At 53.4% G+C, this 27,905-nt stretch overlaps 1 protein-coding gene across 1 annotated transcript; it reads left to right on the top strand.

Moving 5' to 3' along the window:
• Nucleotides 1-845: 845 nt before the first annotated feature.
• Nucleotides 846-27,544, top strand: LOC129715559 (1-phosphatidylinositol 4,5-bisphosphate phosphodiesterase delta-4-like; the record flags this gene model as incomplete). The annotated part of the gene is given in 15 exon segments (XM_055665432.1): nucleotides 846-867; nucleotides 5,538-5,829; nucleotides 8,018-8,147; nucleotides 9,988-10,222; nucleotides 12,804-13,005; nucleotides 14,413-14,641; nucleotides 15,527-15,547; nucleotides 16,363-16,512; nucleotides 19,780-19,942; nucleotides 21,573-21,689; nucleotides 22,323-22,462; nucleotides 22,465-22,506; nucleotides 23,811-23,964; nucleotides 26,591-26,720; nucleotides 27,417-27,544. Coding segments are annotated over 15 exon segments (2,155 nt in total), but the record flags the coding sequence as incomplete, so codon positions are not given.
• Nucleotides 27,545-27,905: the final 361 nt, after the last annotated feature.

Here is a 27,905-nt window from a genome sequence, read left to right as displayed (position 1 = left end):
GAGGGAAGGGGAGGAGGGAGAGGAGGGGAGGAAGAGGGGAGGGGGAGGGAGGGGAGGGAGAGAGGGGGGAAGAGGAGGAGGAGGGGGAGGGGGGGAGGAAAGGGGAGGGAGGGGAGAGGAGGAGGGGGGGTTTGAGGGGGGGAGGGGCGGGGTGAGGGGGGGGAGGGGGGGAGGGTGACTTGGGGGGCGGGAGGGGGGAGAGGAGGGGATGAGGGAGGAGAGGAGAGGGGGAGGAGGGGATTGAGGGGGGAGGAGGGGAGGGACGGGAGGGGGTGAGGGGGGAGGAGGGGGGAGGGGGGGAGGAGGGGCAGGGGGGAGGAATGGGATGAGGGGGGGAGGAGAGGGAGAGGGGAGAGGGACTAAAACTCTTCTGCCCCCCCCCCCCCAGGTCTCCCCGCAAAGTGGGAGGAGAAGAGGGGAGGGGACGGTGATGGGCGGGCCAGGCAGCAGGGGGCGACACTTGCACAAGGTGGGAGGCGAGGCCACTGGAAGCGCCAGGGTTTGTTCCAAACTGAGGGAGGGACGGAGGAGAAAGAGGGGGATTAGAGGGGGTAGGAGATGGCACAAACTGGGCAGGCCGAACAGCAGCTTTGAGTGATGATAGGGGGGATACAGCGGGGGAGGGGGGGGAAGGATACAGGCGGGTGGGGGAAAGGTAAAAGGTGGCAAGTGAAAGAGGGATAAGAGGGGAGGGGAGGGGATACCTTTAGTAAATCCATGCTGACTTTCCAGATCAGGATTCACCACTTCACCCAACTTCAAGCTCAAGTGGAGTTTATTGTCAGTGTCCCTGATAGGGGGAATGAAATTTGCCTTTGGCTTCAGCACAACAGAACACAGTCGGCATGACTGATACAGAAAAAGGAAGTGGGTCCCATAACCATTGAACAAATATACACACATGAATAAATAAACTGGTAAAGTGCAAATAACAGATGATGGGCTATTAATGTTCAGAGTTTTGTCCGAGCCGGATTTAATAGCCTGAGGCTGTGGGGAAGTAGCTATTCCTGAAGGCCTGGTCGTTGGCAGTCTTCAGGCTCCTGTACCTCTACCTGAAGGTAGCAGGGAGATGAGTGTGTGGCCAGGATGGTGTGGGGTCCTGATTGATGATACTGGGGGCCAGCCTTTTGAGGCAGCGACTGCGATAAATCCCCTCGGTGGAAGGAAGGTCAGAGCCGATGATGGACTGGGCAGCGTTTACTACTTGTTGTAGTCTCTTCCTCTCCAGGGCGCTCAAATTGCCGAACCAAGCCACGATGCAACCGGTCAGCATGCTCTCTACTGTGCACCTGTAGAAGTTAGAGAGAGTCCTCCTTGACAATCCGACTCTCCATAATCTTCTCAGGAATTAGAGGCGCTGATGAGCTGTGCTGCTATCCCATCTTTAATAACTGACTCTAGCAGTTTCCCCACTACCGACGTTAGACTAACTGGTCTGTAATTCCCCGTTTTCTCTCTCCCTCCCTTTTTAAAAAGTGAGGTTACATTAGCTACCCTCCACGCACTGCGTGTCACCCATGAGTGTAATTGTGTCTCCCATGGGTGGGGCTGGGTGTGTCACCCTATTGGTCTCCTAATTTGAGGAAGGACATCCTTGTGATTGAGGCAGTGCAGCGCAGGTTCACCAGATCGATCCCTGGGATGGCGGGACTGTCATATGGGGAAAGATTGAAAAGACTAGGCTTGTATTCACTGGAGTTTAGAAGGATGAGGGGTGGGGATCTTATAGAAACATATAACATTATAAAAGGACTGTGGACAAGCTAGATGCAGGAAAAATGTTCCCAATGTTGGGCGAGTCCAGAACCAGGGGCCACACTGTCTTAGAATAAAGGGGAGGTCATTTAAGACTGAGGTGAGAAAAAACGTTTTCACCCAGAGAGTTGTGAATTTGTGGAATTCCCCGCCACAGAGGGCAGTGGAGGCCAAAGCCACTGGATGGATTTAAGAGAGAGTTAGATAGAGCTCTAGGGGCTGGTGGGAGTCAAGGGATATGGGGAGAAGGCAGGCAGAGGGAGTTAGGGGATAGGGGGGGAAGATCAGCCATGATCACATGAATGGCGGTGCTGGCTCAGAGAGGGCCGAATGGCCTCCTCCTGCAGAGGAGGGTCTATGTTTCTATGTTTCTAAGATAGGTGGGGATAGAGGAGAGGGAAGGATGGGGGGGACAGAAGGGGGGAGAGAGGAGAGAGAGAGGAGAGAGGAAGGAAGAGGGGAAGGGGGGCAAAATGGGGGAAGGGGAGAGAGGGGGGAGGAGGGAGATGGGGAAGAGATGGGGAAAGAAGGGTTAATACCTGGTGAGTGATTTAGGTGAGACAATAGATAATAGGTGCATGAGTAGGCCATTCGGCCCTTTGAGCCAACACCGCCATTCAATGTGAGGGGGGGGGGGAAGAGGGGAGGGGGGTAGGGGGGGAGGGGGAGAGGGAGGTAGGGAGGGAGGGGGAAGGACAAGAGAGGGGGCCATTATGACTTGGCAGACCAATTTCCTCCTGGGAGGACAAAGAAAGTTATATTGTATCGAGAGTGAGGGGGAAGAGAGGGGGAGAGAGAAGGGACAAAGCCTGGTGAGTGATAGGTGGGTACAGGTGAGGTGCTGTACAGGTGAGGTGCGGTACAGGTGAGGTGATGTACAGGTGAGGTGCTGTACAGGTGAGGGGGGAAAGGTGAGGTGCTATACAGGTGAGGTGCTGTACAGTCGAGGTGCTGTACAGGTGAGGTGCTGTACAGGTGAGGTGGGATACAGGTGAGGTGCTGTACAGGTGAGGTGCTGTACAGGTGAGGTGCTGTACAGGTGAGGTACAGGTGAGGTGCTGTACAGGTGAGGTGCTTCTACAGGTGAGGTGAGGGGGGAGGAGGGGAGGGGGTGGGTGGGGGGGGGGGGGGTACAGGGAAGGGACAGAGAGGGGGGGAGGGGGAAGAAGTGAGGTTCAAGTAGAGGTGAGTGATAGGTGGATACAGGTTGGGAGGGTGAGGGGAGGAAGGGTGGGAGTGTGGGGGAGAGGGGGAGGAGAGGGGGTGGGGGGGAGGAGGGGAGGTGAAGAAGGGGCAGGGAGGGGTACAGGGGGGGGGGGAAGAGAAGGGTTAAAATCAGAGCACAACTCAACGAATGTGTCGGAAGGAACGCAGATGCTTTTCAAAACAACAGTTACAGAGAATTTACAGGTGAACTTCTACAAGTGGAGGTCTTTATTCTCTGGAGCGCAGAAGGTTAAGGGGGGACTGATGTAAGGTGGGATGAGAGGTCTTTAAAATGATGAGAGGGATTAGACAGAGTTGACGTGGACAAGCTTTTCCCTTTGAGAATAGGGAAGATTCAAACAAGAGGACATGACTTGAGAATTAAGGGACAGAAGTTTAGGGGTAACATGAGGGGGAACTTCTTTATCAGAGAGTGGTAGCGGTTGGGAATGAGCTTCCAGTGGAAGTGGTGGAGGCAGGTTCGTTGGTATCATTTAAAAATAAATTGGAAAGGCATATGGATGAGAAGGGAATGGCGGGTTATGGTATGAGTGCAGGAAGGTGGGACTAAGGGAAAAAAAAAGTTGTTCGGCACGGACTTGTAGGGCCGAGATGGCTTGTTTCCGTGCTGTAATTGTTATATGGTTATATGGTTATATGTTGGTTTAAAACACAAAAAGCTGGAGTAACTCAGCGGGACAGGCAGCATCTCTGGAGGGAAGGGATGGGTGGCGTTTTCTTCAGACTGAGTTGACATTGGCCTCTCCTTTATCATGTTATTTTTTTGCATATCTTTCATTCAATTGTTCTATATCTCTCTACATCACCATCTATATCTCTTGTTTCCCTGTCCCCTGACTCTCAGTCTGAAGAAGGGTCTCCACCCAAAACACCACCCATTCCTTCTCTCCAGAGACGCTGCCTGTCCCGCTGAGTTACTCCAGATTTTTGTGTCTATCTTCGACTGAGCTAAGCAACTCTGCACAGAGTCATAGAGTCTCTTGCCCAGAGTAGGGGAATCGAGGACCAGAGGACATGGGTTCAAGGTGAATAGAAACATAGAAACATAGAAATTAGGTGCAGGAGTAGAGGCCTTCGGCCCTTCGAGCCTGCACCGCCATTCAATATGATCATGGCTGATCATCCAACTCAGTATCCCGTACCTGCCTTCTCTCCATACCCACTGATCCCCTTAGCCACAAGGGCCAAATCTAACTCCCTCTTAAATATAACCAATGAACTGGCCTCAACTACCCTCTGTGGCAGAGAGTTCCAGAGATTCACCACTCTCTGTGTGAAACAAGTTCTTCTCATCTCGGTTTTAAAGGATTTCCCCCTTATCCTTAAGCTGTGACCCCTTGTCATGGACTTCCCCAACATCGGGAACAATCTTCCTGCATCTAGCCTGTCCACCCCTTAAAGAATTTTTCAAGTAAGTCTTCTATAAGATCCCCATCTCAATCACTCCTAAATTCTTAGAGAGTGTAAACCAAGTCTTATCCAGTCGTTCTTTGTCATAAGACAGTCTGACATCACAGGAACATCAGTTGGTTAGAGTCTCTGCACTCCCTCTATGGCAATAATGGACTGGGTCAGAATGTTGGCATGTGGGCTTTCATAACAAGAGGAGTTGAGTATAGGGGCAAAGAGGTCCTTCCGCAGTTGTACAGGGCCCTAGTGAGACCACACCTGGAGTATTGTGTACAGTTTTGATCCCCTAATTTGAGGAAGGACATTCTTGCTATTGAGGGAGCCCAGCGAAGGTTTACAAGGTTAATTCCCGGGATGGCGGGACTGTCATATGCTGAGAGAATGGAGCAGCTGGGCTTGTACACTCTGGAGTTTAGAAGGATGAGAGGGTATCTTATTGAAACATATAAGATTGTTAAGGGTTTGGACATGCCAGAGGCAGGAAACATATTCCCGATGTTGGGGGAGTCCAGAACCAGGGGCCACACAGTTTAAGAATAAGGGGTAAGCCATTTACAACGGCGATGAGGAAACACTTTTTCACACAGAGAGTTGTGAGTCTGTGGAATTCTCTGCCTCAGAGGGCGGTGGAGGCCGGTTCTCTGGATGCTTTCAAGAGAGAGCTAGATAGGGTTCTTAAAGATAGCGGAGTCAGGGGATATGGGGAGAAGGCAGGAACGGGGTACTGATTGGGGATGATCAGCAATGATCACATTGAATGGCGGTGCTGGCTCGAAGGGCTGAATGGCCTCTACTCCTGCGTCTATTGTCTACTGTCTATTGTGAAGGGAGAAAGATTTATTAGGAATCTGAGGGGTAACTTGTGTGGGTGTATGGAACGATCTGCCGGAGGAGGTAGTTGAGGCTGGGACTATCCCTTTGCTTAAGAAACAGTTGGACAGGTACATGGATAGGACAAGTTTGGAGGGATATGGACCAAACGCAGGCAGGTGGGACTAGTGTAGATGGGACATTGTTGGCCGGTGTGGGCAAGTTGGGCTGAAGGGCCTGTTTCCACACTGTATCACTCTATGACTGTGACTAAGTGGGCTAGTGTAGATGGGGAATGTTGGCCAGTGTGGGCAAGTTGGGCTGAAGGGCCTGTTTCCGTGCTGTACCACTCCGTGACTCTGTGACCGTGACTATCTCTGCTCTCTGCCCGCCAGTCTCCATCAGCGAGGTGGAGGCAGTGCGTGAGGGCCACCAGTCGGAGATCCTGCAGAGCATCGCGGACCAGTTCCCCGCTGACCGCTGCTTCACCCTGGTGTTCCGTGGCCGGAGGGGCAACCTGGACCTGGTGGCAGAGTCGGGGCGAGAGGCCAGACACTGGGTGAGGGGGCTACGCAAACTCATCGAGGCTGACCGCAACATGGACCAGCGGGAGATGCTCGACCAATATCCTTTCACCACCCGGAGCGAGCGGCCAGTCTATGCCTGACCCCCTTGTTGTATAGGGTGATTTCACCAAAGGTCAAATGAGCGTAGATCCCCCCTCACGTGACCGAAAATTTTAACTGGAGGACATATGTCAGATCGGTACATGTAAGTGAATGGGGAAACACGCACTTTCCCACCCATTAAAAACATAGAAGCCATGAAGCACAGCGACCTAAATTTTCAGGCAAAAAAAAAGATAGAAAGTAAGGTAATTACAAGAGGGAACTGAAGGTAGAAAGCGGCGGAAGTGAACAGCTGACATTTGCCGTGGAGATTTTAAGATCCAAAATATCGGGAATTATCGTGTTTGCTCGCTGAATTTCATCAAAAGTAAGGCATTATTAACTTACTTTTGATGAAATTCAGCGAGCAAACGCATTAATTCCCGATATTTTGGATGCCTGAAAATTTAGGTCGCTGTGCTTCATGGTCACCCCGACTAGCACAGAAAATTTCAGCTCAAAAATCGGCCGTTTTCTATGTTTTTAATGGGTGGGAAAGTGCGTGTTTCCCCATTCACTTACATGTACCGATCTGACATATGCCCTCTAGTTAAAATTTTCGGTCATGTGAGGGGGGATCTACGCTCATTTGACCTTTGGTGAAAAATCACCCTATACAATGGTAGACAACAATGCTGGAGAAACTCAGCGGGTGAGGCAGCATCTATGGAGCGAAGGAATAGGTGACATTTCGTGTGGAGACTACTGAAGTCTGAAGAAAGGGTCTCGATCCGAAAAAGTCACCTATTCCTTCGTTCCTAGATGCTGCATCACCCGCCGAGACCCTTCCTCATACTGATGTGGGGGTGGGGGGGAAGAGTAAAGGAAGAGGCGGAGACAGTGGGCTGTGGGAGAGCTGGGAAGGGGAGGGGAAGGAGGGAGAAAGCAGGGACTACCTGAAATTGGAGAAGTCAATGTTCATACCGCTGGGGTGTAAACTACCCAAGCGAAAATATGAGGTGCTGCTCCTCCAATTTGCGGTGGGACTCACTCATGGCCATGGAGGAGGCCCAGGACAGAAAGGTCAGATTGGGAATGGGAGGGGGAGTTGAAGTGCTGAGCCACCGGGAGATCGGGTTGGTTAATGCAAAAAATGTTATTGTTTTTTTTAATATAAATACGTTTATTCAGAAAACAGAAAAACAAATGTACATAGAAGGATGAGACGGCATCTCATTAAAACATATAAGATTGTTAAGGGTTTGGACACGCTAGAGGCAGGAAACATGTTCCCGATGTTGGGGGAGTCCCGAACCAGGGGCCGCAGTTTAAGAATAAGGAGTAAGCCATTTAGAACGGAGACGAGGAAACACTTTTTCTCACCGAGAGTTGAGAGTCTGTGGAATTCTCTGCCTCAGAGGGTGGTGGAGGCCGGTTCTCTGGATATTTTCAAGCGAGAGCTAGATAGGGCTCTTAAAGATAGCGGAGTCAGGGGATATGGGGAGAAGGCAAGAACAGGGTACTGATTGGGGATGATCAGCCATGATCACTTTGAATGGCGGTGCTGGCTCGAAGGGCCGAATGGCCTAGTCCTGCACTTATTGTCTATTGTCTATTGAAACATGGTCCCGATGTTGGGGGAGTCCAGAACCAGGGGCCGCAGATTAAGAATAAGGGGTAAGCCATTTCGAACGGAGACGAGGAAACACTTTTTCACACAGAGTTGTGAGTCTGTGGAATTCTCTGCCTCAGGGGGCGGTGGAGGCCGGTTCACTGGATGAATTTAAAAGGGAGTTAGATAGAGCTCTTGGGGCTAGTGGAATCAAGGGGATATGGGGAGAAGGCAGGAACAAGGGGTCACAGTTTAAGGATAAGGGGGATATATTTTAGGACCGAGATGAGGAAAACATTTTTCACACAGAGAGTGGTGAATCTGTGGAATTCTCTGCCACAAGGTAGTTGAGGCCAAACAGTTCATTGGCTATATTTAAGAGGGAGTTAGATGTGGCCCTTGTGGCTAAAGGGATCAGGGGGTATGGAGAGAAGGCAGGTACAGGATACTGAGTTGGATGATCAGCCATCATCATACTGAATGGCGGTGCAGGCTCGAAGGGCCGAACGGCCTCTACTCCTGCACCTGTTTCTATCCCGCTCCGTCCTCTATTGCTGCATGCTCTGCGCTCTCTAATCCTTGACTCTCCCACCTGGATCAGCGATTGGTTCCAGAAGGCGGACAAGGACAAGGACGGTCGGATGAACTTCAAGGAGGTCCGGGAGCTGTTGAAGATGATGAACGTGGACATGAACGAAGACCACTCCCTCCGCCTCTTCAAGGTGGGGCCCCACCTGCCCACACTCCACTCACCTGACCAGACCGTTCCGCCCATCATTCCCATCCTAGCCCATCATTCCTCCCCCGACCCAGTTAGACAGACACAAAACCCTCAGTGTTGTTGATTCTCACGTGCAGTGAGGTACAGTGAAAAGCTCTTGTTCCTCAACAGCCAAAAAGCTGTAGCCTCAATCTGTGTTTTATCATTAATGTTTTATTATTATTAATGTCTAGTCATTCGTAACTGTCACTGGATGTCATGTTGTTACTTGTGGGCAGGGAGCACCAAGGCAAATTCCTTGTATGGGAACACTTAACCATATAACCATATAACAATTACAGCACGGAAACAGGCCATCTCGGCCCTACAAGTCCGTGCCGAACAACTTTTTTTTCCCCTTAGTCCCACCTGCCTGCACTCATACCATAACCCTCCATTCCCTTCTCATCCATATGCCTATCCCAATTTATTTGTCAAATTGATACCAATGAACCTGCCTCCCCTACTTCCAATGGGAAGCCATTCCACACCGCTACCACATCTCTAGAGAAAGAAAGTTCCCCTCTGTTAACCCTAAACTTCTGTCCCTTAATTCTGAAGTTCACGTCCCCTTTGTTTGAATCTTCCCTAACTCCGCAATGGAAAAAGCTTGTGCCACTTACAAGAGTACGGAGTGAGCCATTTAGAACAGGAGACGAGGGAAACACTCGAAACCTCAGAAAAGACTTTGCAGTTCAGGCCGCTTCCATACGTCCCAGGTTTTTTCTCTCTCTCTCTCCCCCCCTATGGACGCTGTGAGGCACGAACTGTCTCTAGCGCTGCTCTGCTTATAGTCACGGAAAAACTGTGGGCCGAGGGGAGGCTGGGGAGGGGCTTGTGCCTGTCTGCATTGCCTGGGTCACAAACCGCTTCAAGGACGGGCACCGGTGGTGCAGCGGGTAGAGCTGCGTGGGCCCTCAGCGCCAGAGACCCTGGTTTCCATCCCGACTAACGTCCGCTGTCTGTACGGAGTTTCGCACGTTCTGGCGGGGGGCTCTCTCTCCCGTGACCCGTGCGTGGGTTTTTCTCTCCTGGTGCTCTCCGGTTTCCTCCCCACTCCAAAGACGCGGCAGGTTTTTGTAGGTTATTGGGTGCTTTGGTGTAAATTTTACATTGGGGGGGGGGTCCCCCCGTGGTGGTGGTGTAGGAGTAAGAAACCACCTTAAGAATAAGGAGTAAAGCCATTTAGAACGGAGACGAGGAAATGTGAGTTTTTCAGTTTGTTCTCACAGAGAGAGTGGTGAGTCCTGTGGAATGGCTAATGCCTCACCAGTCAGGGGGCGGAGGATCGGTTCTCTGGATGCTTTCAAGAGTTGAGAGTTAGATAGGGCTCTTAAAGATAGCGGGAGGTCATGGGATTCATGGGGGAAGGCAGGAACGGGAAAGATTGTGGATTGATCAGCCACGATCAATTTGGCAATGGCGGTGCTGGCTCGAAGGGCCGAATGGCCTCTACACCCTGCACCCTGTTGTTCGATTGTCTACTGTCTGTTCACTTCGCTCTTGTGTCTACTGAGAGGGATTTAGATGTGTCCCTTGTGGCCGGAAGGGGATCATAATGAATGCGAGAGAAGGCAGGTACGGGATACTGAGTTGGATGATCAGCCATGATCTATATTGATTGCGGTGCAGGCCATCGAAGGGCCGAATGTGGCCTCTACTCCTCTAACTCTGCACCTGTTGTCTATTGACTATTGATAGCGCTAGTGTGTGCGGGGATCGCTGGTCAGCACGGACTGGGTGGGTCGAAGGGCCTGTATCTGTAAAGTCTAAGGCAGTCTCTCTCCATGTTGCGGCTGCAGATGGCGGACAAGTCTCAGTCGTCGACCCTGGAGGGAGAGGAGTTTGTTCTGTTCTACAAGGCCCTGACCAAGCGCGACGACGTGCAGGAGCTCTTCACCCAGTTGTCCGCTGACGGGGAGACGCTGACGCTGGAGGAGTTTGCAGGATTCCTGCAGAGCGAGCAGGGGGAGCCGCGGGAGGAGGCCGAGACCAACGCCAAGGATCTAATCACTCGCTACGAGCCGTCCGAAACAGGTGATCGCGCTGATGACACGTGCGCAGAGAGTGCTGGAGTAACTCAGCGGGTCAGGCAGCATCTGTGTGAGAACATGGATAGGTGATGTTTCACAGAATGCTGAGAGGAACTCAGGCGGTCAGGCAGCAATCTGTGGAGAACATGGATAGCTGGGGTTTTCACAGAGTGCTGTTATGGAACTCTCTTCGTCGTCAGGCCAGCTATCTGTATGAGAAACATGGATAGAGACTGGGCGTTCCACAGATGGCTGTAGAAACTCAGCGCGGTGCAAGCAGCCCTCATCAATGAAGTGAAGGAATAGGAACGTTTCGGGATGAAATCTCTGAAGGAGGAGTACGTTTCGGGCCGAAACCCCGGAAGGGTTTCGGGCCGAAACGTTACCTATTTCCTTTGCTCCATAGATGCTGCTGCACCCGCTGAGTTACTCCAGTCTACCTTCGATTTTCCAGCATCTGCAGTTCCTTCTTAAACAGTCTCTCGGTGGAATCGTGAAGCTGGCTGGCGGAAGCTGGCTGGCGGGTGAAGATAACACAGAGTGCTGGAGTAACTCAGCGGGTCAGGCAGCATCTGTGGAGAACATTGGGATAGGTGACGTTTCACAGAGTGCTGTTGGAGTAACTCAGGCGGGTCAGGCCAGCACCTGTGGGGCAACATGGATAGGTGACGTTTCACAGAGTGCTGGAGTAAACTCAGTCGGGTCCAGTCAGCAATCTTGGATAGAAGTGTCGTTTAAGAAGGAACTGCAGATGCTGGAAAAAATCGAAGTGCTGGAGAAACTCAGCGGGTGCAGCAGCATCTATGGAGTGAAGGAAATTTCCTTCGCTCCATAGATGCTGCTGCACCTGCTGAGTTTCTCCAGCACTTTTTCCTACCTCTGGAGACAAGGAATGGGTGACGTTTCGGGTCGAGACCCTTCTTCACACTGGTGATAATTGCTGGCTGGGGCAGGACTCCCAAAAAGTCAATCTGCAAGTCGAATCAGTGGTAAAGAAAGCAAACTCAATGCTTTATTTCAAGAAGGTTTGAATACAAGAACAGGGATGTGATGCAGTAATGTAAGGCCACATTTGGAACCTTGTGAGCAATTTTGGGCCCCTTATCTGAGGAAGGATGTGCCGGCTCTGGGAGAGGGTACAGAACGATCCCAGGAATGAGCGGGTTAGAAACATACAAACATAGAAATTAGGTGCAGGAGTAGAGGCCATTCGGCCCTTCGAGCCTGCACCGCCATTCAATATGATCATGGCTGATCATCCAACTCAGTATCCCGTACCTGCCTCCTCTCCATACCCTCTGATCCCCTTAGCCACAAGGGCCACATCCAACTCCCTCTTAAATATAGCCAATGAACTGTGGCCTCGACTACCCTCTGTGGCAGAGAGTTCCAGAGATTCACCACTCTCTGTGTGAAAAATGTTCTTTTCATCTCGGTTTCAAAGGATTTCCCCCTTATCCTTAAGCTGTGACCCCTTGTCCTGGACTTCCCTAACATCGGGAACAATCTTCCTGCATCTAGCCTGTCCAACCCCTTAAGAATTTTGTAAGTTTCTATAAGATCCCCTCTCAATCTCCTAAATTCTAGCGAGTATAAACCAAGTCTATCCAGTCTTTCTTCATAAGACAGTCCTGACATCCCAGGAATCAGTCTGGTGAACCTTCTCTGCACTCCCTCTATGGCAATAATGTCCTTCCTCAGATTTGACATTTGACAGGGTTAACATACGATGATCGTTTGTCGGCACTGGGCCTGTACTTGCTGGAGTTTAGAAGGATGAGGGGGGACCTCATTGAAACGTACAGAATAGTGAAAGGCCTGGATAGAGTGGATGTGGAGAGGATGTTTCCACTTGTGGGAGAGTCTAGGACCAGAGGGCACAGCCTCAGAATTAAAGGGCGTTCTTTTAGAAAGGAGATGAGGAGGAATTTGATCTAAGGTGAGGAGAGGTTGGACAGGCTAGATGCAGGAAGATTGTTCCCTATGTTGGGGGAAATCCAGGACAAGGGGGTCACACAGTTTAAGGATAAGGGGTAAATCTTTTAGGACCAAGATGAGAAAAACATTTTTCACACATAGAGTGGTGAATCTGTGGAATTCTCTGCCACAGAAGGTAGTTGAAGCCACAGTTCATTGGCTATATTTAAGAGGGAGTTAGATGTGGCCCTTGTGGCTAAAGGGATCAGGGGGTATGGAGAGAAGGCAGGTACGGGATACTGAGTTGGATGATCAGCCATGATCATATTGAATGGCGGTGCTGGCTTGAAGGGCTGAATGGCCTCTACTCCTGCACCTATTTTCCATGTTTCTATGAATTTCTTTAGTCAGAGGGTGGTGAATGTGTGGAACTCATTGGAGGCCACAAGTCAGTGGATATTTTTAAGGCAGAGATAGATAGATTCTTGATCAGTGCGGGTGTCAGGGGGTTATGGGGAGAAGGCAGGAGAATGGGGTTGGGAGGGAGAGATAGATCAGCCGTGATTGAATGGCGGAGTAGACTAGATGGGCCGAATGGCCTCATTCTGCTCCTATCGCTTGTGACCTTATGGGCGTGACCTTGACCCTGACCCTGTGACTGTCCGCAGCCCGCAGGCTTTACGCGCTGACCCTGGACGGGTTCCTGATGTACCTGTGCTCTCCGGAAGGTTCCATCTTCGAGCTGCGCCACGGGCCGGTGTACCAGGACATGTCGCAGCCGCTGTGTCACTACTTCATCTCATCCTCACACAACACCTACCTGCTGGAGGACCAGCTACGCGGGCACAGCAGTGTGGAGGGCTACATCAGGTCAGCACCTACACACCCATGGGTGACACACACACCCACACACCCATGGGTGACACCCACACACCCATAGGGTGACACACCCACCCCCACCCCCCCACCCATAGGTGACACACACACCCACCCCCCCACCCATGGGTGACACACACACCACCCCCACCCATAGGGTGACACCCCCACCCATAGGGTGACACACACACACCCCCCACCCATAGGTGACACACACACCCACCCCCCACCCCCATGGGTGACACACACACCCCCCACCCTCCACACACACCCACCCCCACCCATGGGTGACACACACACCCACCCCCCCACCCATAGGTGTGACACACACACCCCCCCCCCCACCCTCATGGTGACACACACATTCCCCATCCATTAGGGTGACACACCACCCCCACCACCCATGGGTGATACACACCCATACACATCCACCCACCCATAGGGTGACACACACACACATCCATAGGGTTGACACCAGACACACCCGCCCCCACCCCATGGGTGCACACACACCCCCCCCACCCATAGGGTGACACACACCCACCCACCCACCCCATAGGGTGACCACACACACCCTCACCCAATGAGTGACACAACCAGCCCCACCCATAGGGTGACACACAACAACATTGAGGGTTACATCAGGTCATACGTACTCCTCCCCCACCCATAGGGTGACCACACCCACCCTTACCCCCACCCATATGGTGACACCCCAGTCCCACCCATAGGGTGACACACACACCCCCCCCATAGTGTACACATCCACCCGCCACCCATGGGAGACACCCACCACCCCCCATGGGCGGCTCCGCACCCTCATACTCCCCCATCCCTCTGTCCCTCCTCCTCTATTGAATCCCCCCCCCCCCCGAACCCCCCCCCCCGATCGAGGTGAGACCCCCTTCCCCTCCCCCCCCCCCCCCCCCCCCCCCCCCCCCCCCCCCCCCCGTTAGGATAGAACCCTTGAGGCCCCAGAGCTCGTCCGGTTTTACAGAGTCACAGAGTGATACAGCACGGAAACAGGCCCTTTGGCCCAACTTGTTTTTATATTATATACCTCTATAGGATCACCCCCTCATCCTCCTGCGCTCCATGGAATAGAGACCCAGCCTGCTCAACCTCTCCCTGTAGCTCACACCCTCTAGTCCTGGCAACATCATAGAAACATAGACAATAGGTGCAGGAGGAGGCCAGTCGTTCCTCATAAGACAGTCCTGACATCCCAGGAATCAGTCTGGTGAACCGTCTCTGCACTCCCTCTATGGCAATAATGTCCTTCCTCAGATTTGGAGACCAAAACTGTACATAATACAAAACATTAGCAATCCTCCAATCCACAGTCCTCGTAAACTCTCTCCCCCCTCTCTCTCCCCCCCTCTCCCCCTCTCCCTCCGGCAGGGCTCTGAAGAAGGGATGTCGCTGTGTGGAGGTGGACACATGGGATGGGCCGCACCAGGAACCGGTGGTGTATCACGGGCACACCCTCACCTCCAAGATTCTCTTCAAAGACGTCATCGCAGCAGTCAACACCTACGCCTTCATGGTGGGACCAACGCACCCTCCCCCCCTCCCCAGAGACAGAGCGAGGGAGCGGGGGGGAGATATGGGGGAGAGACGGGAAGAGGGGGTGAGAGAGGGAGGGGGGAGAGGAAGAGGGGCGGAAGGGGGTGTGAAGTGGGGGGGGAGAAATCACTTCCATCCTTCCATCCTCACCTTCGCAATTACTCCCCTCCCCCCCCACCCCCCCCCCCCCCCCCCCCAACCCACCCCCCCCCTCCCCCCTCTCCCCACCCCCCCTCTCCCCTCCCCTGTGTGGGGGTGTGATTGGGAATGGAGGGGGGGGGAGGTGAGTGGTGATGTCTACCCCCCTCCCCTGTGTGCGGGTTTTAGGCGCGAGTGGGGAGGAGGTAGGGTATCTGGTGGTATGTCTCTCCCCTCCACTCTCCCCCTCCCTCTCCTCCTCTCATCCCCCTCCCCCCCTCCCCTCTCCCCTCTCTCCTCCCTCTCCCCTTCCTCTGTCACTCTCTCCCCCCCCCTCCTCCCCTCTCCCCCCCTCTCTCTTCCCCTTCCCCCTCTCCCCCCTCTCTCCCCCCCCCCTCTGTCACTCTCTCTCCTCTCTCTCCTTCTCTCCCCCTCTCTCCTTCTTCACCTCCTTTCCCCTCCCCCCACCTTCTCTCCCTCCCTCCCCCTCTCCCTCCCCCCCACCCTCCCTCCCCCCCGCCCCCCTCTCTCCCCCCCTCCCCCCCCTCCCCCTCTCCCCTTCTCTCTCTATCCCTCTCTCTCTCTATCCCCTCTCCATCTCTCTCCCCCTCCCCCCCCCCTTCTCCCTCTCCCTCTCTCTCTCCTCTCTCTCTCCCCCTCTCTCCCCCCCTCTCTCCCTCTCTCTCTCTCTCCTCTTCTTCTCTCCCTCCTCCCCTCTCTCCCTCTCTCTTCCCCTCTCTCCCTCTCTCCCTCTCTCCCTCCCTCTCTCCCTCTCCCCTCCCTCCCCCCCCCCCCCCCTCCCCCTCCCCCCAACACTCTCCCCTCTCCCCAGGTATGCCGGGAAGAAACTGTCCCTGAATCTGGAGTTGTGTGTGTGTGTGTGCGTTGGTTTTCACACTTCTGTACCTCTTGCCCGACGGGAGAGGGGAGAAGAGGGAGTGACCATGAGGGGGTGAGACTGGTCCTTGATGATGCTGCTGGCCTTGCCGAGGCAGCGTGAGGTGTAGATGGAGGCGATGGGAGGGAGGGAGGTTGGTGTGGGTGGGATTAAGTCAAAGATCTCTATTTATGATGAGCGTTTGACAGCACTGGGCCTGTACTCGCTGGAGTTTAGAAGGATGAGCGGGGACCTCATTGAAACGTACAGAATAGTGAAAGGCCTGGATAGAGTGGATGTGGAGAGGATGTTTCCACTAGTGGGAGAGTCTAGGACCAGAGGTCACAGCCTCAGAATTAAAGGATGTTCCTTTAGGAAGGAGATGAGGAGGAATTTCTTTAGCCAGAGGGTGGTGAATCTGTGGAATTCTTTGCCACACAGACGGCTGTGGAGGCCACAAGTCAGTGGATATTTTTAAGGCAGAGATGGATAGATTCTTGATTAGTGCGGGTGTCAGGAGTTATGGGGAGAAGGCAGGAGAATGGGGTTAGGAGGGAGAGATAGATCAGCCGTGATCGAATGGCTGTGTAGACTTGATGGGCCGAATGGCCTGATTCTGCTCCTATCATTTTGGACCATTGCCGGGATGACCGATGGGAGAGGGGAGTGGTCGCGTGCGCGGGGGGGTGGGGTCAAGGGGTAATGTTTGGGGCCGAATGGCCTGTTCCCATGCTGTCCCGCCCCTGCCAGTGTACGTGTTGTTGGTGCAGGATCTACGGCGGAAGGTCCTGGTGAAGGGCAAGCGCATCGGCTGGCTGGAGGGGAGCGGTCAAGCTCTGGACGAGGGGAGCGAGGAGGAGGAGGAGGTGGGGGAGACGGAGGAAGAGAACGGCCGGAACGGGACGCGGAGGAGAGGAAAGGTAACGAACGGCCATAGCGAGGGGTCCCACACGGGAGAGGCTGACCGCGTAATACCATACACCGTAGAAACACCGCGCGCAAACAGGCCCTTTGGCCCATCTCCTGTCCCTATACCGTGCTATAGACAATAGACAACAGACAATAGGCAATAGGTGCAGGAGTAGAGGCCATTCGGCCCTTCGAGCAAGCACCGCCATTCACTGTGATCATGGCTGATCATCCCCCAATCAGTACCCCGTTCCTGCCTTCTCCCCATATCCGCTATCTTTAAGAGCCCTATAAATAAATATTGAATAAATATTTTTGATTAAAAATAAATAAAATAAAGGTCCATCCTTTAATTCTGAGGCTGTGCCCTCTGGTCCTAGACTCTCCCACTAGTGGAAACATTCTCTCCACATCCACTCTATCCAGGCCTTTCACTATTCGGTAAGTTTCAATGAGGTTCCCGCTCATCCTTCTTACTTAAGTTACATGGAGCTGTACAGCAGGGAAACAGGCCCTTCGGCCCATCTTGTCCATGCTATAGACAATAGGCAACAGGTGCAGGAGGAGGCCATTCAGCCCTTCAAGCCAGCACCGCCATACACTGTGAACATGGCTGATCACCCCCAATCAGTACCCCGTTCCTGCCTTCTCCCCATATCCCCTGACTCCGCTATCTTTAAGAGACCTGTCTAGCTCTCTCTTGAAAGCATCCAGAGAACCGGCCTCCACCGCCCTCTGAGGCAGAGAATTCCACAGACTCACCACTCGCTGTGAGAAAAAGTGTTTCCTCATCTCCGTTCTAAATGGCTTACCCCTTATTCTTAAACTGTGTGTGTGGCCCCTTGTTCTGGACTCCCCCAACATCGGGAACATGTTTCCTGCCTCTAGCGTGTCCAAATCCCTAATAATCTTATATGTTTCAATGAGATCCTCTCTCATCCTTCTAAACTCCAGAGTGTACAAGCCCAGCCGCTCCATTCTCTCAGCGTATGACAGTCCCGCCATCCCGGGAATTAACCTGGTGAACCTACGCTGGGCTCCCGTTCGGATGCCGTGATGTATCCCGATAAAATACTCTCCAGGGTGCATCTGTAGAAGTTGGGGAGAGTTGTAGGAGACAGGATGAACTTCCTGAGCCTTCTGTTGGTGTATCATAGATACAGAGTGATACAGCATGGAAACAGGCCCTTCAGCCCAACTCGCCCACACTGGCCAACATGTCCCATCTACACTAGTCCCACCTGCCTGCGCTTGGCCCATGTCCCACCAAACCTGACCTATCCATCTACCTGTCTAACTGTTTCTTAAACGTTGGGATAGTCCCAGCCTCAACTACCTCCTCTGGCAGCTCGTTCCATACACCCTCCACCCTCTCTGTGAAAAAGTTACCCCTCAGATTCCTATTAAGGGGATCAGGGGGTATGGAGAGAAGGCAGGTACGGGATACTGAGTTGGATGATCAGCCATGATCATATTGAATGGCGGTGCAGGCTCGAAGGGCCGAATGGCCTACTCCTGCACCTAATTTCTATGTTTCTATGTTTCTATCCCGTACCTGCCTTCTCTCCATACCCCCTGATCCCTTTAGCCACAAAGGCCACATCTAACTCCCTCTTAAATATAGCCAATGAACTGGCCTCAACTACCCTCTGTGGCAGAGAGTTCCAGAGATTCACCACTCTCTGTGTGCAAAAAGTTCTTCTCATCTCGGTTTTAAAGGATTTCCCCCTTATCCTTAAACTGTGACCCCTTGTCCTGGACTTCCCCAACATCGGGAACAATCTTCCTGCATCTAGCCTGTCCAACCCCTTAAGAATTTTGTAAGTTTCTATAAGATCCCCTCTCAATCTCCTAAATTCTAGAGAGTATAAACCAAGTCTATCCAGTCTTTCTTTATAAGACAGTCCTGAGATCCCAGGAATCAGTCTGGTGAACTTTCTCTGCACTCCCTCTATGGCAATAATGTCCTTCCTCAGATTTGGAGACCAAAACTGTACGCAATACTCCAGGTGTCGTCTCACCAAGACCCTGTACAACTGCAGTAGAACCTCCCTCAGATTCAATTTCAATTTTAATTGTCATTGTCAGTGTACAGTACAGAGACAACGAAATGCATCCCTGCTCCTATACTCAAATCCTTTTGCTATGAAAGCTAACATACCATTCGATTTCTTCACTGCCTGCTGCACCTGCATGCCTACTTTCAATGACTGGTGTACCATGACACCCAGGTCTCGCTGCATCTCCCCTTTTCCTAGTCGGCCAACATAGAAAATAGGTGCAGGAGTAGAGGCCATTCGGCCCTTCGAGCCTGCACTGCCATTCAATATAATCATGGCTGATCATCCAACTCGGTATCCTGTACCTGCCTTCTCTCCATACCCCCTGATCCCTTTAGCCACAAGGGCCACATCTAACTCCCTCTTAAATATAGCCAATGAACTGTGGCTTCAACGACCTTCTGTGGCAGAGAGTTCCAGAGATTCACCACTCTCTGTGTGAAAAATGTTTTTCTCAACTCGGTCCTAAAAGATTTCCCCTTTATCCTTAAACTGTGTGACCCCTTGTCCTGGACTTCCCCAACATCGGGAACAATCTTCCTGCATCTAGCCTGTCCAACCCCTTAAGAATTTTGTAAATTTCTATAAGATCCCCCCTCAATCTTGTAAATTCTAGCCGAGTCTATCCAGTCTTTCTTCATATGAAAGTCCTGCCATCCCAGGAATCAGTCTGGTGAACCGTCTCTGCACTCCCTCTATGGCAAGAATGTCTTTCCTCAGATTTGGAGACCAAAACTGTACGCAATACTCCAGGTGTGGTCTCACCAAGACCCTGTACAACTGCAGTAGAACCTCCCTGCTCCTATACTCAAATCCTCTATGGCAAGAATGTCCTTCCTCAGATTTGGAGACCAAAACTGTACGCAATACTCCAGGTGTGGTCTCACCAAGACCCTGTACAACTGCAGTAGAACCTCCCTGCTCCCAGACTCAAATCCTTTGGAGTGCGGGAGGAAACCGGAGCACCCGGAGAAAACCCACGCAGGTCACAGGGAGAACCTGCAAACTCCGTACAGACAGCGCCCGTAGTCGGGGTCTGTGGCGCTGTGAGGCAGCAGCTCTACCGCTGTGCCACCCTGTCATTAGTTTAGAGATTGAGCATGGGAAGAGGCCCTTCGACCCACCGAGTCTGTGCCACATTTAAGTGATGCCCCATTCGGCCCACATCCGTCTAGACCCTGCTGTACGTAAACCTGCCCCCTCTCATGTCTGCTGCAGATCCACAGCTCCAAGCAGCAGTTGTCCCGAGAACTGTCTGACTGTGTGGTTTACTGCAAGACCGTCCCGTTCCACAGCTTCAAGCATTCACGCGCGCACTACAAGTTCTACGAGATCTCCTCCTTCACTGAGTCCAAGGCCCGCAAACTGGTCCGGGAGTACGGTGAGTTCGTGGGGGTGGTTGGGGTGGGGTGGGGGGGGGGGGTGGGGGTTGGGGGGGGGGGGGGGTGGGGGTTGGGGGTTTGGGGAGGGGGGTTGGGTATGGGGTGGGTAGTAATTGTAATTGTAATTGTAAATCTTTATTGTCATTTCGTGAGTATTCACATACCCAGATGAAACAAAAAAACCTTGCTCAACCAGTGTCCATTCAGTTTGCATTAAAAAATAAATAGGAATTAAAATTAAAAAATACATGTCATGAAACAAATTTAACACTCTACTAAACATTCAACAGCCGTTCCGACCGGCAGCGGCACAACAGTGGCTCTGCTGCAGTGTGGGGGTTTGTACGCGATACTTGGCAGGGGGGCAAAGTCCATTTATCAGTCTTATAGCCTGTGGGAAGAAGCTGAGGAACATCCTGCTGGTTTTGCAGCTGATGCTCCTGTACCTCTTCCCAGATGGGAGGATGGAGAAAATGTCATGCGATAGTGGTCGGGGGGGGGGGGGGGATGGGGGATGGGGGAGTGGGGAGGGGCATAGGCAGGGGGGGGTTGGTAGTAGCGGACACGGGGGGTGGGGGAGGGGTGGAAGTGGGGGAGGGGGGGGGGGGGGTTGGAGAAACCCGGCATCTAATTCATGGCGTATATTTAGTTTAGTTTAGAGATACAGTACAATCACAGGCCCTTCGGCCCCCACCGAGTCCGTGCCGACCAGCGATCCCCGCACACTAACACTATCCTACACACACACACTGGGGACAATTTACATTTACACCAAAGCCAATTAACCTACAAACCTGCACGTCTTTGGAGTGTGGGAGGAAACCGGAGCGCCCGGAGAAAACCCACGCAGGTCACGGGGAGAACGTGCAAACTCCGTACAGACAGCAGCACCCGTAGTCGGGATGGAACCCGGGTCTCCGGCGCTGTGGGGCAGCAGCTCTACCTGCTGCACCACCACGGTGCCAATATTTTAATATACGGAATAACAGATAACCCAAGAGGAGAAAGACACAGAGTGCTGGAGTAACTCAGCGGGTCAGGCAGCATCTGTGGAGAACATGGATAGGTGACGTTTAACACAGAGTGCTGGAGTAACTCAGCAGGTCAGGCAGCATCTGTGGAGAACATGGATAGGTGACGTTTCACAGAGTGCTGGAGTAACTCAGCGGGTCAGGCAGCATCTGTGGAGAACATGGATAGGTGATGTTTCACAGAGTGCTGGAGTAACTCAGCGGGTGCAGCAGCATCTATGGAGCTAAGGAAATAGGCAACGTTTCGGGCCGAAACCCTTCCGGGTTTCGGCCCGAAACGTTGCCTATTTCCAGAAGGGTTTCGGCCCGAAACGTTGCCTATTTCCTTAGCTCCATAGATGCTGCTGCACCATAACTCAGCGGGTCAGGCAGCATCTGTGGAGAACACGGATAGGTGACGTTTCACAGAGTGCTGGAGTAACTCAGCGGGTCAGGCAGCATCTGTGGTGAGAAGGAACGGGCCACGTTTTCGGGTCGAGATCCTTTTTCAGACTGAGGGTCGACTCCAGGGGTTTGGGGAAGGGGGGGGGGGGGGGGGGGGGGTTGACCTCTGCACCCTGTGACCTCTGCTCTCTCCCCCTCCCCCGTGTGTTTGCAGGGGGGGAGTTTGTGCAGCACAACGCCTGGCAGTTGAGTCGTATCTACCCCAGCGGGCTCCGCACCGACTCCTCCAACTACCACCCCCAGGACATGTGGAACTCCGGCTGTCAGATCGGTAACTGTCCCGGCACGGGGGGGGGGGGGGGGGGGGGGGGTCACGGGGGAGTCAGGGGACACGGTGAAGGTCAGGGGTCGTGGTGAAGGCCGGGGGTCATAGTGAAGGTCGAGGGCCATAGTCTGGAACGATTGGGGGATCACGGGCAAGGTGGGTCAGGGGGTCATGGTGTGGGTCAGGGGTCACGGTGTGGGTCAGGGGTCACGGTGTGGGTCAGGGGTCATGGTGCGGGTCAGGGTGTGGGTCAGGGGTCACAGTGAGGGTCAGGGTCAAAGTGCGATGGTGTTGGGGTCATGGGTCATCATTGGGGGTCTGAGTGGAGGTTAGGGGTCACGATGGGGTCAGGGGTCACGGTGCGTGTCAGGGTGCGGGTCAGGGGTCACAGTGAGGGTCAGGGTCAAAGGGCGATGGTGTTGGGGTCATGGGTCATCATTGGGGGTCTGAGTGAAGGTTAGGGGTCACGATGGGGGTCAGGGTGAAGCCGGGGTTGTGGTTAGGGTCACGTTGATGTTAGGGGGTCACGGCTTGGTTCAGGTTTGGTTCAAGGGTCACGGGGTTGGCGTCGTGGGCTTAGGTTCCCGTGACCCCTGACCCCACCCCGCTCTGACTGACCTCTGCCTCTCTCCCCTGGAGTTGCGTTAAACTTCCAGTCGGCCGGAGAGGAGATGGACCTGAACGACGGCCGTTTCAGCCCCAATGGTCACTGCGGCTACTTGCTGAAGCCCGTCTTCATGAGATCGCCTTCCGGAACCTTCCACCCCGACCACCCGCAGCGCAGACGTCCGCCGCCTACCGGCCCCTCAACCTCACCATCCAGGTAACTAACTACCCCTTAACCCAGTTAATGGCCTCTCAACCTCACCATCCAGGTAACTAACTACCGCTTAACCCAGTTAATGGCCTCTCAACCTCACCATCCAGGTAACTAACTACCCCTTAACCCAGTTAATGGCCTCTCAACCTCACCATCCAGGTAACTAACTACCGCTTAACCTGGTTAACTGACCCTCAACCTCACCATCCAGGTAACTAACTACCGCTTGACCTGGTTAATGGCCCCTCAACCTCACCATCCAGGTAACTAACTACTCCTTAACCTGGTTAATGGCCCCTCAACCTCACCATCCAGGTACTAACTACCGCTTGACCTGGTTAATGGCCCCTCAGCCTCACCATCCGGGTAACTATCTACCCCTTAACCTGGTTAATGACCTCTCAACCTCACCATCCAGGTAACTAGCTACCGCTTAACCTGGTTAATGGCCCCTCAACCTCACCATCCAGGTACTAACTACCGCTTGACCTGGTTAATGGCCCCTCAACCTCACCATCCAGGTAACTAACTACTCCTTAACCTGGTTAATGGCCCCTCAACCTCACCATTCAGGTACTAACTACCGCTTGACCTGGTTAATGGCCCCTCAACCTCACCATCCAGGTAACTAACTACCGCTTAACCCAGTTAATGGCCTCTCAACCTCACCATTCAGGTACTAACTACCGCTTAACCCGGTTAATGGCCCCTCAACCTCACCATCCAGGTAACTAACTACTCCTTAACCCAGTTACCGACCTCGCAAACCTCACCATCCAGGTAACTAACTACCGCTTAACCTGGTTAATGGCCCCGCAACCTCACCATCCAGGTAACTAACTACCGCTTAACCCGGTTAACTGACCCTCAACCACACCATCCAGGTAACTAACTACCCCTTAACCCAGTTACTGGCCTCGCAAACCTCACCATCCCAGGTAACTAACTACCGCTTAACCCGGTTAACTGACCCTCAACCACCCATCCAGGTAACTAACTTGACCCCGTGACCCCGACTGACGATGAGGGTCAATGTACCAAAAGTCTAAACGAATAAAGTCCGAGCCCGTCACACAGAGATCCCGGAGAAAACCCACGCAGGTCACGGGGAGAACGTGCAAACTCCACACAGACAGCACCCGCAGTCGGGATCGAACCCGGGTCTCTGGCGCTGTGAGGCAGCAACTCTATCGTTACACCGCACTGAATCTCTCTCACTATCTCTCCCTCTCCCTCTCCCCACTCTCCCCCTCTCTCACCCTCTGCCCCTCTCTCCCCCTCCCTCTCCCCCTCTCTCCCCCACCCAGGTGATCAGCGGCCAGCAGTTGCCCAAGGTGACCAACAGTAAGCCTGGGTGGATCGTAGACCCGCTGGTGAGAGTGGAGATTCACGGAGTGGCCATGGACAACGCCAAGATGGAGACCAAGTACATCGACAACAACGGTACAACTCGCCCGCCAGGCGTCTTGTCCGCAACTCACAGCCACATCAATCCCACGCACACACACAACAACACTCTCCAGTTTAGAAGGAGAAGAAACGGATCTTATCCAAAGGTGTAACATGTTTAAAGGATTGGGCAGGCTAGATGCAGGGAACATGTTTCAATCAGGTGGATGGGAGGCCTATGCAACTCTCTCTTGACAGCATCCAGAGAATTGGCCTCCACTGCCCTCTGGGGCTTTGTGTCTATCTTTAGACACAAAGCCTCAGAGGGCACTGAATTAATCCTCTGCCACAGAAGGTAGTTGAGGCCACAGTTCATTGGCTATCTTTAAGAGGGAGTTAGATGCGGCCCTTGTGGCTAAAGGGATTAGGGGGTATGGAGAGAAGGCAGGTACGGGATACTGAGTTGGATGATCAGCCATGATCATATCAAATGACGGTGCAGGCTCGAAGGGCCGAATGGCCTACTCCTGCACCTATTTTCTATTTCTATGTTTAGTCTAGTTCATTGTCCCGTGTACCGGGGTTCAGTGAAAAGCTTTTGTTGCGTGCTAACCAGTCAGCGGAAAGACAACACATGATTATTAACACCAGACTCAAAGACCTCGGCATTGAAGGCTCTGCACTCAGCTGGCTCCGTTCCTGCCTTTCCAACAGACCCCACTTCATCTCTCTCCACAACCACACACCTCTGCTACAGCCACAGTCACTCAAGGCGTTCCCCAAGGCTCCGTACTCGGCCCCCTCCTCTTCATCATCTACATCCTCCCCCTTGGTCAGATACTCCGCCAATTCAACCTGGACTTCCACTGTTACGCTGATGACACCCAGATCTACCTCGGCACCAAATCCACCCCCCCTCTCCCACATCAACTCCTGTTTGTCAGCTATAAAAACCTGGATGCAACATAACTTCCTCAAACTCAACAGCGATAAAACAGAATTCCTCCTCATAGGCTCCAAAGCCACACTCAGCAAAATCAATAACCCCACTCTCACCATCGACGGCACCACTGTCTCCCCATCTCCCCAGGCCCGCAACCTTGGCGTGATCTTTGATTCCACCCTCTCCCTTGAGCCTCACATCCGCCATGTCATTAAAACCTCCTTCTTTCACCTCCGCAACATCGCCAAACTCAGACCCTCTCTCACACCTCCCGCTGCTGAAAGACTCATCCATGCCTTCATCTCCTCCCGACTGGACTACTGCAACTCACTTCTCCTTGGCATCAGCTCCACCTACATCAACCGACTCCAACTGGTCCAGAACGCAGCCGCCCGACTCATCACCCACACCAAATCCTGGCATCACATCACTCCAGTCCTCAAACAACTTCACTGGCTTCCCATCTCCCACCGGATCACCTACAAAATCCTGGTCCTCACCTACAAAGCCCTCCACCGGAAATACGACATCTTGCAGAAATGAGACTTGTTCTAGCAGGAAAACAAGAGCAATTGTTAAGAATACGGTCACCTTTCATTGATTTGTTACGGGTGCCATCTCAGGAATCCGTCTGGTGAAACTTCTCTGCACTCCCTCTATGGCAATAATGTCCTTCCTCAGATTTGGAGACCAAAACTGTACGCAATACTCCAGGTGTGGTCACACCAAGACCCTGTACAACTGCAGTAGAACCTCTCTGCTCCTATACTCAAATCCTTTTGCAATGAAAGCTAACATACCATTTGCTTTCTTTACTGCCTGCTGCACCTGCATGCCTACCTTCAATGACTGGTGTACCATGACACCCAGGTCTCGCTGCATCTCCCCCTTTCCCAATCGGCCACCATTTAGATAATAGTCCTGCTTTCCCGTTTTGCCACCAAAATGGATAACCTCACATTTATCCACATTATACTGCATCTGCCAAACATTGCCCACTCACCCAGCCTTTCCAAGTCACCCTGCAGTCTCCTAGCATCCTCCTCACAGCTAACACTGACCCCCAGCTTAGTGTCATCCGCAAACTTGGAGATATTGCCTTCAATTCCCTCATCCAGATCATTAATATATATTGTAAATAGCTGGGGTCCCAGCATTGAGCCTTGCGGTACCCCACTAGTCACTGCCTGCCATTGTGAAAAGGCCCCGTTTACTCCTACTCTTTTGAATAGCTTTCAAAAATTTCCTTCCAAAATCTCTGAATAACGTTTAGTGCAAGGTCAAGTCTGATTAAAGATAGTCCGAGGGTCTCCAATGAGGTGGATGGGAGGTCAGGACCGCTCTCTAGTTGGTGAGAGGACGGTTCAGTTGCCTGATAACAGCCGGGAAGAAACTGTCCCTGAATCTGGAGGTGTGTGTGCGTTGTGTTTTCACACTTCTGTACCTCTTGCCCGATGGGAGAGGGGAGAAGAGGGAGTGGCCGGGGGTGAGACTGGTCCTTGATGATGCTGCAGGAAGGAACTGCAGATACTGGTTAGAAGATAAACTCAGAGTGCTGGAGTAACTCAGTGGGAGAGGCAGCATCTGTGGAGAAAAGGGAATGGGTGAAGTTTCGGGTCGAGATCCTTCTTCAGACTGTTTCCTTCTCTCTCCTCTCTCCCCCTCTTCCCTCTCTCCTCCTCTCTCCCTCCTCTCTCCGCCCCTCTCCCCCTCTCCCCCTCCCCCCCTCTCCTCCCCTCTCCTCCCCCCTCCCAGTCTGGAGAGAGACGCTACGATTCATGGTTCATGTCCCAGACCTGGCGCTGGGTCGATTCCTCGTCGAGGATTACGACTTGGCCTCGAAAAACGACTTTGTGGGACAGTTCACCCTGCCATTGACATCCATGAGAGGAGAGGAGAGGAGGGGAGGGGAGGGGAGGGGAGGGGAGGGGAGGGGAGGGGTGGGGAGGGGAGGGGAGCGGAGGGGAGGGGAGGAGAGGAGAGGGGAGGAGAGGAGAGGAGAGGGAGAGAGGAGAGGGAGAGGGGAGGAGAGGAGATGGAGAGGTAGAGGGGTTTAGAGGAGGGAGAGGGAGAGGAGAGGGGAGGGGAGGGGAGGGGAGGGGAGGAGAGGAGGGGAGAGGGGAGGAGAGGGGGGGGAGGAAGGGAGAGGGGAGGAGGAGAGGAGGGGAGGGGAGGGGAGGGGAGGGGAGAGGGAGAGGGGAAGGAGAGGAGATGGGGAGAGAGAGGGGAGAGGAAAGAAGGGGAGGAGGGGAGAGGGGAGGAAGAGAGAGGGGAGGAGAGGAGAAGAGCGGAGAGAAGAGGAGAGGAATGAAGAGGAGAGGAGAGGGGAGGAGAGGAGGAGGGGAGGAGAGGAGGGGGGAGGAGAGGAGAGGGGAGGGGAGGGAAGGAGAGGAGAGGAGAGGGGAGGGGAGGAGCGGAGGAGAGGAGTGAGAGAGAGGAGGGGAGGAGAGATGAGGGGAGGGGGAGGGGAGAGGAGTGAAGAGGGAAGAAGGAGGGGAGGGGGAGGGGAGGGGAGGGGAGGGGGGGGAGGGGGAGGGTTGTTATCTCTCCTCACCAAACACTCTCTCTCTCTCTCTCTCTCTACCCCAGGTTACCGCCATGTCCCCCTCCTGTCCCAGGACGGAACTCCCCTCACCCCCGCCTCCCTGTTTGTGCACGTCACCATGTTGCCCCCGCAGACACGTAGTGTGGAGGGAGAGGCGGGGAGAGGGGGGAGAAGAGCAGAGGGGGAGAGAGGAGAGAGGAGAGAGAGATAGGAGAGAGAGGAGGAGAGGAGGAGAGTGGGGAGGGGAGAAGGAGCAGAGGAGAGAGAGGGGAGAGAGGAGGGGAGAGAGGAGGGGGGGAGAGAGAGAGAGGGAGAGAGAGAGAGAGAGGAAGGGAGAGAGAGAGGGAGAGAGAGAGAGAGAGAGAGAGAGGAGAGGAGGAGAGGGACAGGTCAGGGGGAGGTGAGAGAAAGAGAGAGGAGAGGAGAGGAGAGAGAGAGAGGGGGAGAGAGTGAGAGAGAGGGGGGAGAGAGAGAGGGAGGAGCAGAGGAGAGAGGGATGGGAGAGAGAGAGGGAGAGAGAGAGAG

Source organism: Leucoraja erinacea, unplaced genomic scaffold, assembly GCF_028641065.1.
Source record: "Leucoraja erinacea ecotype New England unplaced genomic scaffold, Leri_hhj_1 Leri_1248S, whole genome shotgun sequence".
Classification (NCBI taxonomy): Eukaryota; Metazoa; Chordata; class Chondrichthyes; order Rajiformes; family Rajidae; genus Leucoraja; species Leucoraja erinaceus.
This window is presented reverse-complemented; position numbering and strand designations above follow the sequence as displayed.